Source organism: Phyllobates terribilis, unplaced genomic scaffold, assembly GCF_046119375.1.
Source record: "Phyllobates terribilis strain yellow unplaced genomic scaffold, ASM4611937v1 Scaffold_4__5_contigs__length_816908805, whole genome shotgun sequence".
Lineage (NCBI taxonomy): Eukaryota > Metazoa > Chordata > Amphibia > Anura > Dendrobatidae > Phyllobates > Phyllobates terribilis.
This window is the reverse complement of record NW_027362764.1, coordinates 602,536,892-602,549,402: the sequence shown is the minus strand read 5'-3', so window position 1 is coordinate 602,549,402 and position 12,511 is coordinate 602,536,892. Positions and strand designations below refer to the sequence as shown.

General features: G+C 42.8%; 1 protein-coding gene across 3 annotated transcripts in view; it reads left to right on the top strand.

The window, feature by feature from the left end:
- The window catches only part of CCDC178 (coiled-coil domain containing 178), an 825,613-nt gene that overhangs the window by 203,156 nt on the left and 609,946 nt on the right, over positions 1 to 12,511 (top strand). For all 3 annotated transcript variants that reach the window (XM_073676720.1, XM_073676718.1, XM_073676719.1), the window contains exon 16: positions 4,965 to 5,110. In XM_073676720.1, the coding sequence (XP_073532821.1) occupies positions 4,965 to 5,110 (146 nt within the window). The remainder of the gene's footprint in view (positions 1 to 4,964; positions 5,111 to 12,511) is intronic.

Sequence of the window (12,511 nt, the reverse complement as noted above, 5' to 3'; positions counted from 1 at the left end):
TAAGTATTAAACACCAATTTTCTAAGTAAATATATTTCTAAAGGTCCTATTGTCATGAAATTCTCACCAGATGTCAGTAATATCCCATAATAAGACCTTGAAAATCTGTGTCATGCACTAAGGGGTAGTCTCACACTCCTCTGAGCATTGTATTATATTCAGATAAATGTCTGTCCCTTAATATAATTACCCATTTATCTTGAAACATGTATGGGTATTACTAAGGTCAGATGATCGAAGATTCTCTCACCCAGAGAATCAGGCGATTGTGCGAATGACACTCTGATTAGAGTTTGATCTGAGTGTCAGCATAGCGTGATCCAATTCTCTTTTATGAAAGAATCAGAGCACACTGTGAGAAGGAGAACAAAATGTCTCCTTCTTCTTCATTGTGTTAGCGCATGGAAATTGGACTGCTCTCAGATGTCATTCGAGTGCAGTCTGATGGTTTCCACACACTCATTGATTTGCATAGCGATTGGCAATCTGATAATCGGATCAAACTCGGACATGCTGTGATTTTTTTTCTTGGTCCAAGGAAAAAATCTGACATTTACAAAGCCCCATAGACTAACATTGGTCAGAGTGCGATCCGATGTTTCGTCGGATCGCACTCGGATGGAAAATACGGTGGTGTGCATCTGGCCTAATGTATTGAAATATACAGTGGTGGCCAAAAGTATTGGCACCCCTGCAATTCGGTCAGATAATACTCAGTTTCTTCCTGAAAATGATTGCAATCACAAATTCTTTGGTATTATTCTCTTCATTTAATTTGTCTTCAATGAAAAAACACAAAAATTGTCCTAAAGCCAAATTGGATATAATTCCACCCCAAACCTAAAAAGGGGGTGGACAAAAGTATTGGCACTGTTTGAAAATTCATGTGATGCTTCTCTAATTCGTGTAATTCACAGCACCTGTAACTTACCTGTGGCACCTAACAGGTGTTGGCAATAACTAAATCACACTTGCAGCCAGTTAACATGGATTAAAGTTGACTCAACCTCTGTCCTGTGTCCTTGTGTGTACCACATTGAGCATGGAGAAAAGAAAGAAGACCAAAGAACTGTCTGAGGACTTGAGAAACCAAATTGTGAAGAAGCATGAGCAATCTCAAGGCTACAAGTCCATCTCCAAAGACCTGAATGTTCCTGTGTCTTCCGTGCGCAGTGTCATCAAGAAGTTTAAAGCCCATGGCACTGTGGCTAACCTCCCTAGATGTGGACGGAAAAGAAAAATTGACGAGAGATTTCAACTCAAGATTGTGCGGATGGTGGATAAAGAACCTTGACTAACATCCAAACAAGTTCAAGCTGCTCTGCAGTCCGAGGGTACAACAGTGTCAACCCGTACTATCTGTCGGCGTCTGAATGAAAAGGGACTGTATGGTAGGATACCCAGGAAGACCCCACTTCTTACCCCGAGACATAAAAAAGCCAGGCTGGAGTTGCCAAAACTTACCTGAGAAAGCCTAAAACGTTTTGGAAGAATGTTCTCTGGTCAGATGAGACAAAAGTAGAGCTTTTTGGGAAAAAGCATAAACATAGAGTGTACAGGAAAAAAAAAGAGGTATTCAAAGAAAAGAACACGGTCCCTCAAACATGGCGGAGGTTCCCTGATGTTTTGGGGTTGCTTTGCTGCCTCTGGCACTGGACTGCTTGACCGTGTGCATGGCATTATGAAGTCTGAAGACTACCAACAAATTTTGCAGCAAAATGTAGAGCCCAGTTTGAGAAAGCTGGGTCTCCCTCAGAGGTCATGGGTCTTCCAGCAGGACAATGACCCAAAACACACTTCCAAAAGCACTATAAAATGGTTTGAGAGAAAGCACTGGAGACTTCTAAGGTGGCCAGCAATGAGTCCAGACTTGAATCCCATAGAACACCTGTGGAGAGATCTCAAAATGGCAGTTTGGAGAAGGCACCCTTCAAATATCAGGGACCTGGAGCAGTTTGCCAAAGAAGAATGGTCTACAATTCCAGCAGAGCATTGTAAGAAACTCATTGATGGTTACCGGAAGCGGTTGTTCGCAGTTATTTTGGCTAAAGGTTGTGCAACCAAGTATTAGGCTGAGGGTGCCAATCATTTGTCTGGCCCATTTTTGGAGTTTTGTGTGAAATGATCAATGATTTGATTTTTGCTTCATTCTCTTTTGTGTTTTTTCCTTGCAAGCAAATTAAATGAAGATAATAAGACCAAAGAATTTGTGATTGCAATCATTTTCAGGAAGAAACTGAGTATTATTTGACTGAATTGCAGGGGTGCCAATACTTTTGGCCACAACTGTAGCAGGGCTGCATTATGTATCATTACAAACATTGCCAGATCTCATCACACGGCAGTCAGTGTGAGAGCAGTTGGAAACTGGTGGAAGATCAACTTTAACGTCATACATATACATTGTTCATTCTTGCTGTACAGTAATCATGGAAATAAACAATAGTTTTTTTCCATTCATATTATTACAAGTCCAGAGTTGGTGATGTGGCAGTCTGCAAATTTCTAATGTTTGTGGCCATTATACAAGGAAAGTACCTAGTCTTCAAAAAAACTCTGTAATATTGGTTAAGGTGCCCTCATCTAATAATCTACATGTCTCAGTGCCAACCTGAGCATACTGGGAGATATAGTTGATTTGCCATCACAGTGCTGGGGAATGCCTATCTCTAATATAAAGTGCAAAGGTCAAACTCTAACACATTATATTTGACTCTCATGAGTAACCTGCCATTTCTAGTCAGTTGCCTTGGATGTATATAGTAGTTTTCCTTCTCTTGCTTGACGTAGTCTATTAGGTCCATAGCCTTAAGAGAGGGTAAAATAAAAAGCAAAATTGATATTGGGGTCACTGGAGAGACTGCTGTTCTGTTCACTTGCCAAACTAGTGAGGATTGCTTCAGGGCTTTAGGAAAACGACAGAGAAAATCAATAAAGAAAGAAAAAGATTTCACATATAATTGAAATTGCTTGCTTATTACACTTTTGCTCAGCAGATGGCACCTTCTTGTAAATGATGGGTAATCTCAGTCAGTCTATTAGTTACAAGATTGTATCAGCTGCAAGACAGAATTATTTGTAACATCTTCAGACTACGCTATTAATGTGTCAGTAAAATACAAGAAACCGTTCTCATATTGAAGCCATTCGGATTAATTCCAAAAAGCAGTATTTTGAAATCCAGATCATTACTGCCTGTCATAAGCTTGTTTTAGGTAGAACGTCACAGTAAATGCCATGTCCTAGTACTGGAAATAGAAATCCAGGAAAAATGTAATTTCCTAAAGTTATATGATGCCACGTATTAACTTTACATAGCAATCCATAATCCTTAAACCGTGCCAATTAAAGACGTTTTCCAGACTAGTTCAAATTTTCGCCAAACAGTGTAGCTTGCCTAATTGTAACAATGTGTAGTATACACACTGTTAAGCCATGGCCCCACTATCAGTATTTGATCAGTATTCGGTCAGTATTTTTTCTCAGGAGTGGGAGCTAAAACCAGGTGAGGAACAATCAGAGAAAAGGTATAATAGAAACAAGTCACCAATTCTGCATTTATCACCCACTCCTGGCTTTGTCTCCCACTCCTGAAAAAAATACTGACCAAATACTGAACAAATACTGATAGTGGGGCCGTGGCCCAAGGATTCAGCTTCGCTTGTGGTTCGAGTAGTTGTTACGTGCCCACAAGTATGTGATTTGTATACATGTGATCACATTCCGACTAACCTGTTTTCCTTCTTCATTCAATGTTCGGCTCTTTTTGCTGGATCATTGAAAGAAGCAGAGAAAGAAGCTAATCGGCACATTATGATAAGTGTAAAATTTTCTATAAGGCTATGTTCCCACGATGAGTTTTTGGTGAGTTTTTTACGCTGCATATTTAAAAAGAAATGCAAGTAACCTAGTTAATGGGTGCAGAAATGGTGCAGAAAATCTGCAACATGAAAAACTCACCAAAAACTCATCGTGGGAACATAGACCAACTGGGAAGCTATCCTGCTTTCCAAAAATTTGATCTATTCTGGAAAACACCTATAAGATGATACTGTATAAATAAAGTAACATGAAAGTAAAAAGTTTTTTTGTTTTTAATTTATGTTAATTTTACAGTTACTTTAATAAAAGAGGAAAAAAAGAGACTATAGTGGGGGAGAATAAAAAGGGAGGGGGCAGGGAGTAATGTGCTTGATATATTGGCAGTATAAGTAATCCAGGCTTTCTTATTATTGCCATTTAGTGCATACATGAGTGTCAGGATTGTGCTTTCCTCATCATGCATGAGGTTCTTTTTTCATTTCCAGGTGTCCCCCTTTAAGGTGATTCATAACAATAATTTTAAAGAAGCACTTTCACTAAATGTTTAATTAATTAATTATGTGTATATGTGCATGTAATGTAGAGTGTATTAATATACTCACCTACCTCCACGCCCTCCCGTGTCCAGCGCCGTTCTGCTCCTTTCTCAGTGACATTTCTGCTCTGCAGACTCTCCGTGTCGTGGCGCGCTCTGCGTGAACTGGAAGTGGCTTTTACAATGTTAGTCTAAGAAGAGTCAGAACAAGACTCCATAGGTTTTCATTGTAAAAGAGATTTCTGCTTAGCGCAGAAAGTGAACCTGCTAGGCCAATTGCTGTGACATCACTCAGGAGAGGAGAAGAATGGTGCTGGACACCGGAGAGAGCAGTGGTAGGTAAGTATATTAATACACTTCATTACATTACATGCATACACACACACTTAATGAATAAGAAACTTATTGTGGGTTCTTTTTTTATGGGGATTATAAGAGGAGTCAAGTTCCCTTTAGGGTATCGTCATAATACAATGCAAATGAATTAGGGATTAGAAAACCCCATTCACATGTATTGGCAAAAAACCCCACAAAGGTTAGAGAGATCCAAAAGGAGTAAATGTTCACAGAGAATGTAGTAATAGTTTCACTGATTTCATTCTTTTAGTTGAAAATATCTGTGGTTTCTGGACAATTAAAGAATACTATCAATCGTATAGAAAACTTTCAGAAATCAACTCGAGACCTCACACAGTATGGAAATGTAATTGAAAAAGTCATACTATCAACAGTGAATGTAATTGCCACCTTACAGTAAGTGATCTGTGTTTTATCTCCTCTATAAGAATGCATTTTATGTATAACTTTTTCGATATTTGCCTAAAAAGTTGTGGCAACTCCAAACTTTTTTCAATCCTGTTTTCTGTCCAACTAAGACCTGCCTTCTACCCCCACAAAAGTCCTCGAGAATAATTCTTGCTTATAAGGTGGAGGTTGAAAGTTCTCCTTTAAAGACACAGTCGCTGGTGGTATAGATTAAAGAGAAGACTTTCCTTTGTTTAAAAAACAATAGCGACACATGACAATTAATGTAAATTAATAAAACATAATAATTTTATTCATATAGCGCCGACATATTCTGCAGCACTTTACAATAAAGTGATCACTTGTACAGACAATAAACACATCACAAAGTAACACATAGTTCAGGATGAGTGAGGGTCCTTCTCGCAAGCTTACAATCTATAAGGAAATGGGGGGACACAATAGGTAATAAGCGCTCGTCATGTACGGTCCAGCCATCATTATAATAAATAGGGGATTTCAAATAAGCTGCGTGATCCGGGCATCAGACAGTATCTGTAGAAGTACAGTTACCAAGTGATATTGGGTGCATGGAGGATGTGGCGACATGATGAAGAGGAATCAGATTCTGAGGATAAATTAGAAAGATGGAACAGGAAAGGGTTAGATTAGTGAAGTGAGGTGATAGGCTTGTCTAAAGAGATGTGTTTTTACCCCCTTCATAACTGATGACGTATATTTACATCATCAGCCATGTCCCTGCCTTTTTATGCGGGCTCACACGCTGAGCTCGCACCTTTCCCCACAGTTGATGACTGATTTAATCAGTCATCCAGTGCCTCTAACAGCTGCGGGTGTTAACCAGTTAAATGTCGCTGTCAATCACTGACAGCAGCATTTAACACGCACCAGCCTGAAGCATGTCACAAGTCCCGCCCATCATCAGTGCTCCTGTCACGTGATCGCAGGGCGCCGATGGGTTGTTATGACAACTGGGGGTCTGCAGAAAACTCCCGTGCCTGTAATCACGATCCTCCTGTGAACACCGGGCCGTGACCGGCATTCATAGGAGCAATGTAAAAAATAAAGAAAAATATAAAAAAAACACAAAAGTTAAAATCACCCCCTTTTGCTCCATTAAAAATAAAACAATTTAAAAAAAGACACATATTTGGTATCACTGCGTTCAGAAACGCCCGATCTATCAAAATATAGAGTAAACTAATCTGTTCAGTAAACAGCTTAACGAGAATAAAAATCAAAATGCCAGAATTAAGTTTTTTTGGTCCCCGCAACATTGCAATAAAATGCAATAAGAGGCGATCAAAACATCGTATGTTCCCCAAAATGGTATCAATAAAAACATCAGATCAATCCACAAAAAATAAGCCCTCACCCAGCCCCAGATGCCAAAAAATGTAATTGCTACAGGTCTCGGAAAATGGCGACAAACGCAAAAACTTTTTTTCATACAAACTTCGGAAATTTTTTTTCACCACTTAAATAAAAAAGAACCTATACATGTTTTGTATCTGCGTACTCGTAAGGCTATGTGCCCACGATGCAGAAATGCTCTGGATTTTTCCTGAGCGTTTCTGCATCTCCCCTGGCAGAAAAAACGCATGCGGATTGTACATGCGGATTGTACATGCGGATTGTACATGCGTTTTTTCAGCCAGGGACAAGCGTATGTCCCGCGTTTTTCACATGCATTTCTGCATGCGGGTTGTCAAGCGCTTTCCAAGCGATTTTAGCATCACTTGGAAAAGTGCTTGACAACTTGGTCACACTATATAAATCCATGCAACCGGCATGGATTTTATATAGTGTGACCAAGTTAGTTAAAAAAAAAGAATAAAAATGGTAAAAAAAGCCCAAAACATTATATTCACCTTCCAATAACCCCCGGTCTCCTCCTTCGATGCGTTCGGTCTCCTCGGTGTCTCGCGGTTGTGTAAAAGGACCTTCCATGACGTCATTTAGTCATGTGACAGGTCACGCGACCGCCAACGTCAGCGATCGAGTGACCTGTCACATGACTGAATGACGTCATGGAAGGTCCTTTATCTCCATCGCGAGCCACCGGGTGCCAAGATGTACCGGATAAAAGATTGCAGGCCATGAGAAGGTGAGTATAATGTTTTTTTATTTTAAATTATTTTTTTTTACAGGTACTATGGTACCCGGGTCTGGAGGAGAGTCTCCTCTTCTCCAGACCCAGGTACCATCCGCACATTGAATCGCTTAATATTCGCATGTGCACATGTAGTCATGCGGATATTAAGCGATTCAATGCAAGTCAATGGCGGCAAAAACGCCGCCATTCCGCAGAATAATTGGTAGTGCTGCGGATTTTTCCGCAATGATAATCCGCAGAGGAAATTTCCGCAGCATGTGCACAGCACATGCGGATTATCATTGGGGAACATGGCAGACCTTCTACCAAGCGTTTTTTAAGTGTTTCTGCGGTGGAATTGCCGCTGCGGAAACGCTTAAAAAACGCATAGTGGGCACACAGCCTAATGAACTGGAGAATCATATTGCATGGTCAGTTTTACCATATAGTGAACATGGTAAATAAAAAAAACAAAAAACAATTGTAGAATTGCACTTTTTTAGCAAAATTCACCGCACTTGGAATTTAATTTTTTTATGTTTTCCAGTACACTATGTGGTAAAATCAATCAAAGGTACAACTCGTCCCGCAAAAACAAGCCCTCATATGGCTGTATTAATGGAAAAATAAAAAAGTTTGGGGTTAGGAAAAAAACGGAAAATCGCCTGGGAGTGAATGGGGTTAAAGCACATTAAAAAAAATATGGGTGCTATGTATTAGTTGGATCGTCTGGGGTAGTGCAATCCAAACTGGCGGTGCACGAGAGAGGTCTCTGAGACGGAGGTGCGAGGTTCAAGAATTAGCTCAATCTTATGGGCACAGTAGCTTGATGGGTACAAGACACTGAGGGTATGCTTGGTGGTGGCTGCTAGATATTCCTTGTGGTATGAAATAGTAGAGTTTCTGGAATTAAACTTGGACAGTTTTTTTCACACAATTATAACTCTGGCAGGTCACTGCTAGCTTCACTGAGACAACAAATCAGTGTTTTCTTCACACCGAATCCAAGAGGAGTGGAAGTCTACATGCCTAGCCCTACCCCCGAGAGCCCGACTCCAGTCAACCACTTCTTTACTCCCATTCAGTGCACTATATGCTTAACAGCATTCCTCACATGTATTAAAGCTGTCAAACAGTCGCAAATCATACACACGGGAGTGATTCAAACACATCACCGAGTACGCTGAAGATACTCTGTACTCGCCCAAGCATATTCGCCAAAATGGTTAACCGAACATACTCACTCATCACTAACGCTGATTTAATGCTCTGCAATGTAAAATCATTGCAGAGCATTAGATCAGCGATCTATCAGTTTGAAGTAAATGTCCCCTCCTGGGACAATGTAGAAAAGTAAAAAAAAAGTTAATAAAAATTGTAAAAATATTAACCCTTTCACCACCTTGGGTTTTTCCATTTTTGCACATTCGTTTTTTGCTCCCCTTCTTCCCAGAGCCATAACTTTTTTATTTTCGGTCAATATGGCCATATGAGGGCTTGTTTTTTGCGAGACAAGTTGTACTTTTGAACAACATCATATGTTTTACCATATCGTGTACTGGAAAACGTGAAAAAATTCAAAGTGTGGTGAAATTGCAAAAAAGTGCAATTCCACGATTGTTTTTTTTTTTTAACCATGTTCAGTAAATGCTAAAACCATTATGATTCGCCAGGTCATTACGAGTTTGTAGATACCAAACATGTATAGGCTCTTTTTTATGTAAGTGGTGAAAAAAATACAATGTTTGCAAAAAAAAAAAAAGAAACCATTTTCCGAGATCCGTAGCGTCTCCATTTTTCGGGATCTGGGGCCGGTTGAGAGATTAATTTTTGCGCGCCGAGCTGACCTTTTTATTGATACCATTTTGGGATAGATACGATCTTTTGATTGCCTGTTATTGCATTTTATTGCAATGTTGCGGCGACCAAAAAGCCTCAGTTCTGGAGTTTTGATTTTTTTTCTCGTTACGCCGTTTACCGATCGGATTAATTCTTTTTATATATTGATAGTTTGGGCGATTCTGAATGTGGGGATACCAAATCTGTGTATATTTATTTTTTTTATTTATTTTTTTTTAATGGGGCAAAAGTCGGTTGATTTGAAATTTTATATTTAATTTTTTTAATATTTTTAAAAACATTTTATTTTAACATTTCACATGCTTCAGTAGTCTCCATGGAAGACTTGAAGCTGTGACCATTCGATCGCCTATGCTACACATAGCCCTGCTGTGTGTAGCTAAAGTTCTCACTTGCGCTGGTCGGTGCTCATAGCATCTCGGCAATGACAACCGCAGGGGTCTCCTGCAGACCCTGGGTTGTCATGCCAACCCATCGGCGACCCGCGGTGCCGATGGGCGGGACTAGTGATGTCCTTCTGTGGCGCCCCTGAGGGTTTGACCGCCACAGGGATGCTGCACTTCTCTAATGGAGTGTGGTGTTCCTCCTCTGAGGTAAGAACAGTGTGATGGTCAGGACCCTTCCTTCACATTCAACACCACACTACTCCCACCAGAGGGAGCTAGAATGCACTAGGTGCTGCCCCTCCTGGTAATCTGGAGACTGGGGAACCAAGAGATAGGGGAACCATTTAGTGGGTGAGGGTGGAGGACTCACATTTTAGTGACACTGTAAATTTCATATTTAATACACAGCCATTTTGGCTCTTGGTTCTTTGACTGTTCCTTATCATGATCTCTCCTCCCTGAGATTGGATCCTGTGTGGACCTGCAGAGGACGGGGACACGGTCCCTCGTACCCCGGCCTTGGGTCGAGGGGCAGGCTGCAGATAATGTATGTCTCAGCCCGGTCAAGGACCATGACCAAGAAGGCCCGGAGCTTAAGAGTGTAGCTCCACCGCAAATGGATCCCAGGGAGGATGCAGACGGAGCGGTATACGCCACCTGTCCTCGCCAACCTGATCTATTCAGAGGGATTCCGGCTGCAAGAGGAGTACCGGCCCCCGACACCCGACCTTGCTACTCCACGTCCTGATCGGGAAAGCCCGGTAGGCCCTGAGGATCCCACCAGGTATCGGAAGGAGCGGAGCTGCCACCCATGCCCTTTTTCTGAGTGAAGTTCAGAGGGAGACCCGGCCTATTTACACACACAGACAGGAAAGGACCCGGTCTGAAGTCTAGGAACACTCTGGTGCGGGGTCCTGATTGAACACTGGACTTACTCGGAGGTTGTCAGACCCTCCTCCCCGTCTCTGGTGGCCGCAGAACTCCGCGAGGAGCCGCGGAGAAGCCTTGCAGCTGTACTCTTCAACGTGAGTAAAAACCCTGGAAGTTAACCCCTATGGCCTCCGGACTCTTTATTCTGCATTACACCGCACTACGCAGCACCAGACCTCCTAGACTACTACCCCCTCCATCCTGTCCGTCTGCCCTGAGGCCCTGCTCCACCTGTGGGGAGTAGTAACGACGACGGCTGCCATAACACCCTGCCTCAGCGGACTGCAGCAGCGCTGGTGGCCTTCACCAGGTGCCACAGGTGGCGTAGTCGAGATCAGCCACTCAACCCGGATAAGCCCATACCATCCTTTTTAGTGCGACGGCCCTGGGCACGGAGCGGGTCCGGGCCACGGCTGCACCCCATCGACAACACAGGACCCGGCTCCGAGTCCCCATCTCCCAGGGTAGGGCTATCGAGCATCACACTTCTGCGATTCCACCCATGGCTGTTAGGGGCATATGACAGCTAACAGCGCATCTCAGCACCGGAGCCCGCACCAAAGAGGTACTCATACGTCCAAGGTCATTAAGGGGTTAAAAAAAATTCACAAAATAAAGAGCAAAAAAAAGAGAAAATATTAATCCAATAAATACATTTATTTACATAAAAACAAAAAAAAGTACACATATTTGGTATCGCCGCATCCAGAACGACCTAACCTATAAAACTGTCCCTCTAGTTAACCTCTTCAGTGAACACTGTTAAAAAAATTAATAAAAAATGAGGCAAAAACTATGCTTTATCATCATACCGCCAAACAAAACGTGCAATAAAATGTGATCAAAAAGACAAATGTAAATAAAAATGAAAACGTCATCTTGTCCTGCAAAAAACAAGCCACCATACAGCTCCGTCAGAGCAAAAATAAAAAAGTTACAGCTCTCAGAATAAAGTGATGCAAAAATAATTATTTTTTCTATAAAATAGATTTTATTATGTAAAAGCGGCAAAACATAAACAAAATATATAAATATGGTATCACTGTAATTGTACTGATGTGAAGAATAAAGCTACATGTGGAACAGCATAAAAAAATAAATAAATTCTGAATTGCTGTTTTTTGTTCATTCTGTCTCCCTAAAATCGGAATAGAAAGCGAAAGATTCCCTATAATGAGGCTGATGGAGGCACTGTGGATGCCTTCTGGCCTATGATCCGACGGTGTCCGTCTTTTTAGGCGTGCATAAAAGCGCGATCCACCACAGTTTTGTGCACCTCTGAAAAGAAGGACAACTCTGAACAGAGGCCAGACGGAGTCCAGAGTAACTCTGCTGCCGCATTATAGTAAGTGTAGCGCCGGCGTCCCTGCCCTCTGCTAGGCAGGGACGCTGTTCCCCTCACCCCTCTGCTCCGAGCCCGGCGTCCTCCTCCCGCTCTGCTGGCAGCGCGCGCTCCTTCCCGGCCACTGTGCTTAGGGCGCGCACGCGCTCCCTCCCTCTTAAAGGGGCCGCGCACGCCGTCCTAAGGAGTCCCTGGCCAATGGCCGGAGGACTTCACCATATATAAGGCACCTCCTCCAAAATGGAGGTGCCCGAGCAATGTTGTTGCACTGTTCACTACTCTGCTTCAGCCCTCAGGTCCCGTTGCCAGTTACCTGCCAGATTCCTGCCAGTTTACTGTCTGATTCCTGCCTGATATTCCGCTTACCTGCCTGCTAGCCTGAGGTCCGACGGTCTGCCTACCGACTCCTGTCAGTCTGTCTAAGGACCAGCTTGCCCGCTCACCTGGGAGCTCCTCTGCTACCTGCCTGCTAGCCTGAGGTCCGACGGTCTGCCCTCAAACTCCTGTCAGTCAGTCTATGGACCAGCTTGCCCGCTCACCTGGGAGCGCACACCTGCTACCTGCCTGCTAGCCTACCTGGAGGCTCCGCCGTCACGTGCTGTGACCACCTGCCATTCCAGAGACTCCTGCCCGCTCACCTGGGAGCGCACACCTGCTACCTGCCTGCTAGCCTACCTGGAGGCTCCGCCGTCACGTGCTGTGACCACCTGCCATTCCAGAGACTCCTGCCCGCTCACCTGGGAGCGCACACCTGCTACCTGCCTGCTAGCCTACCT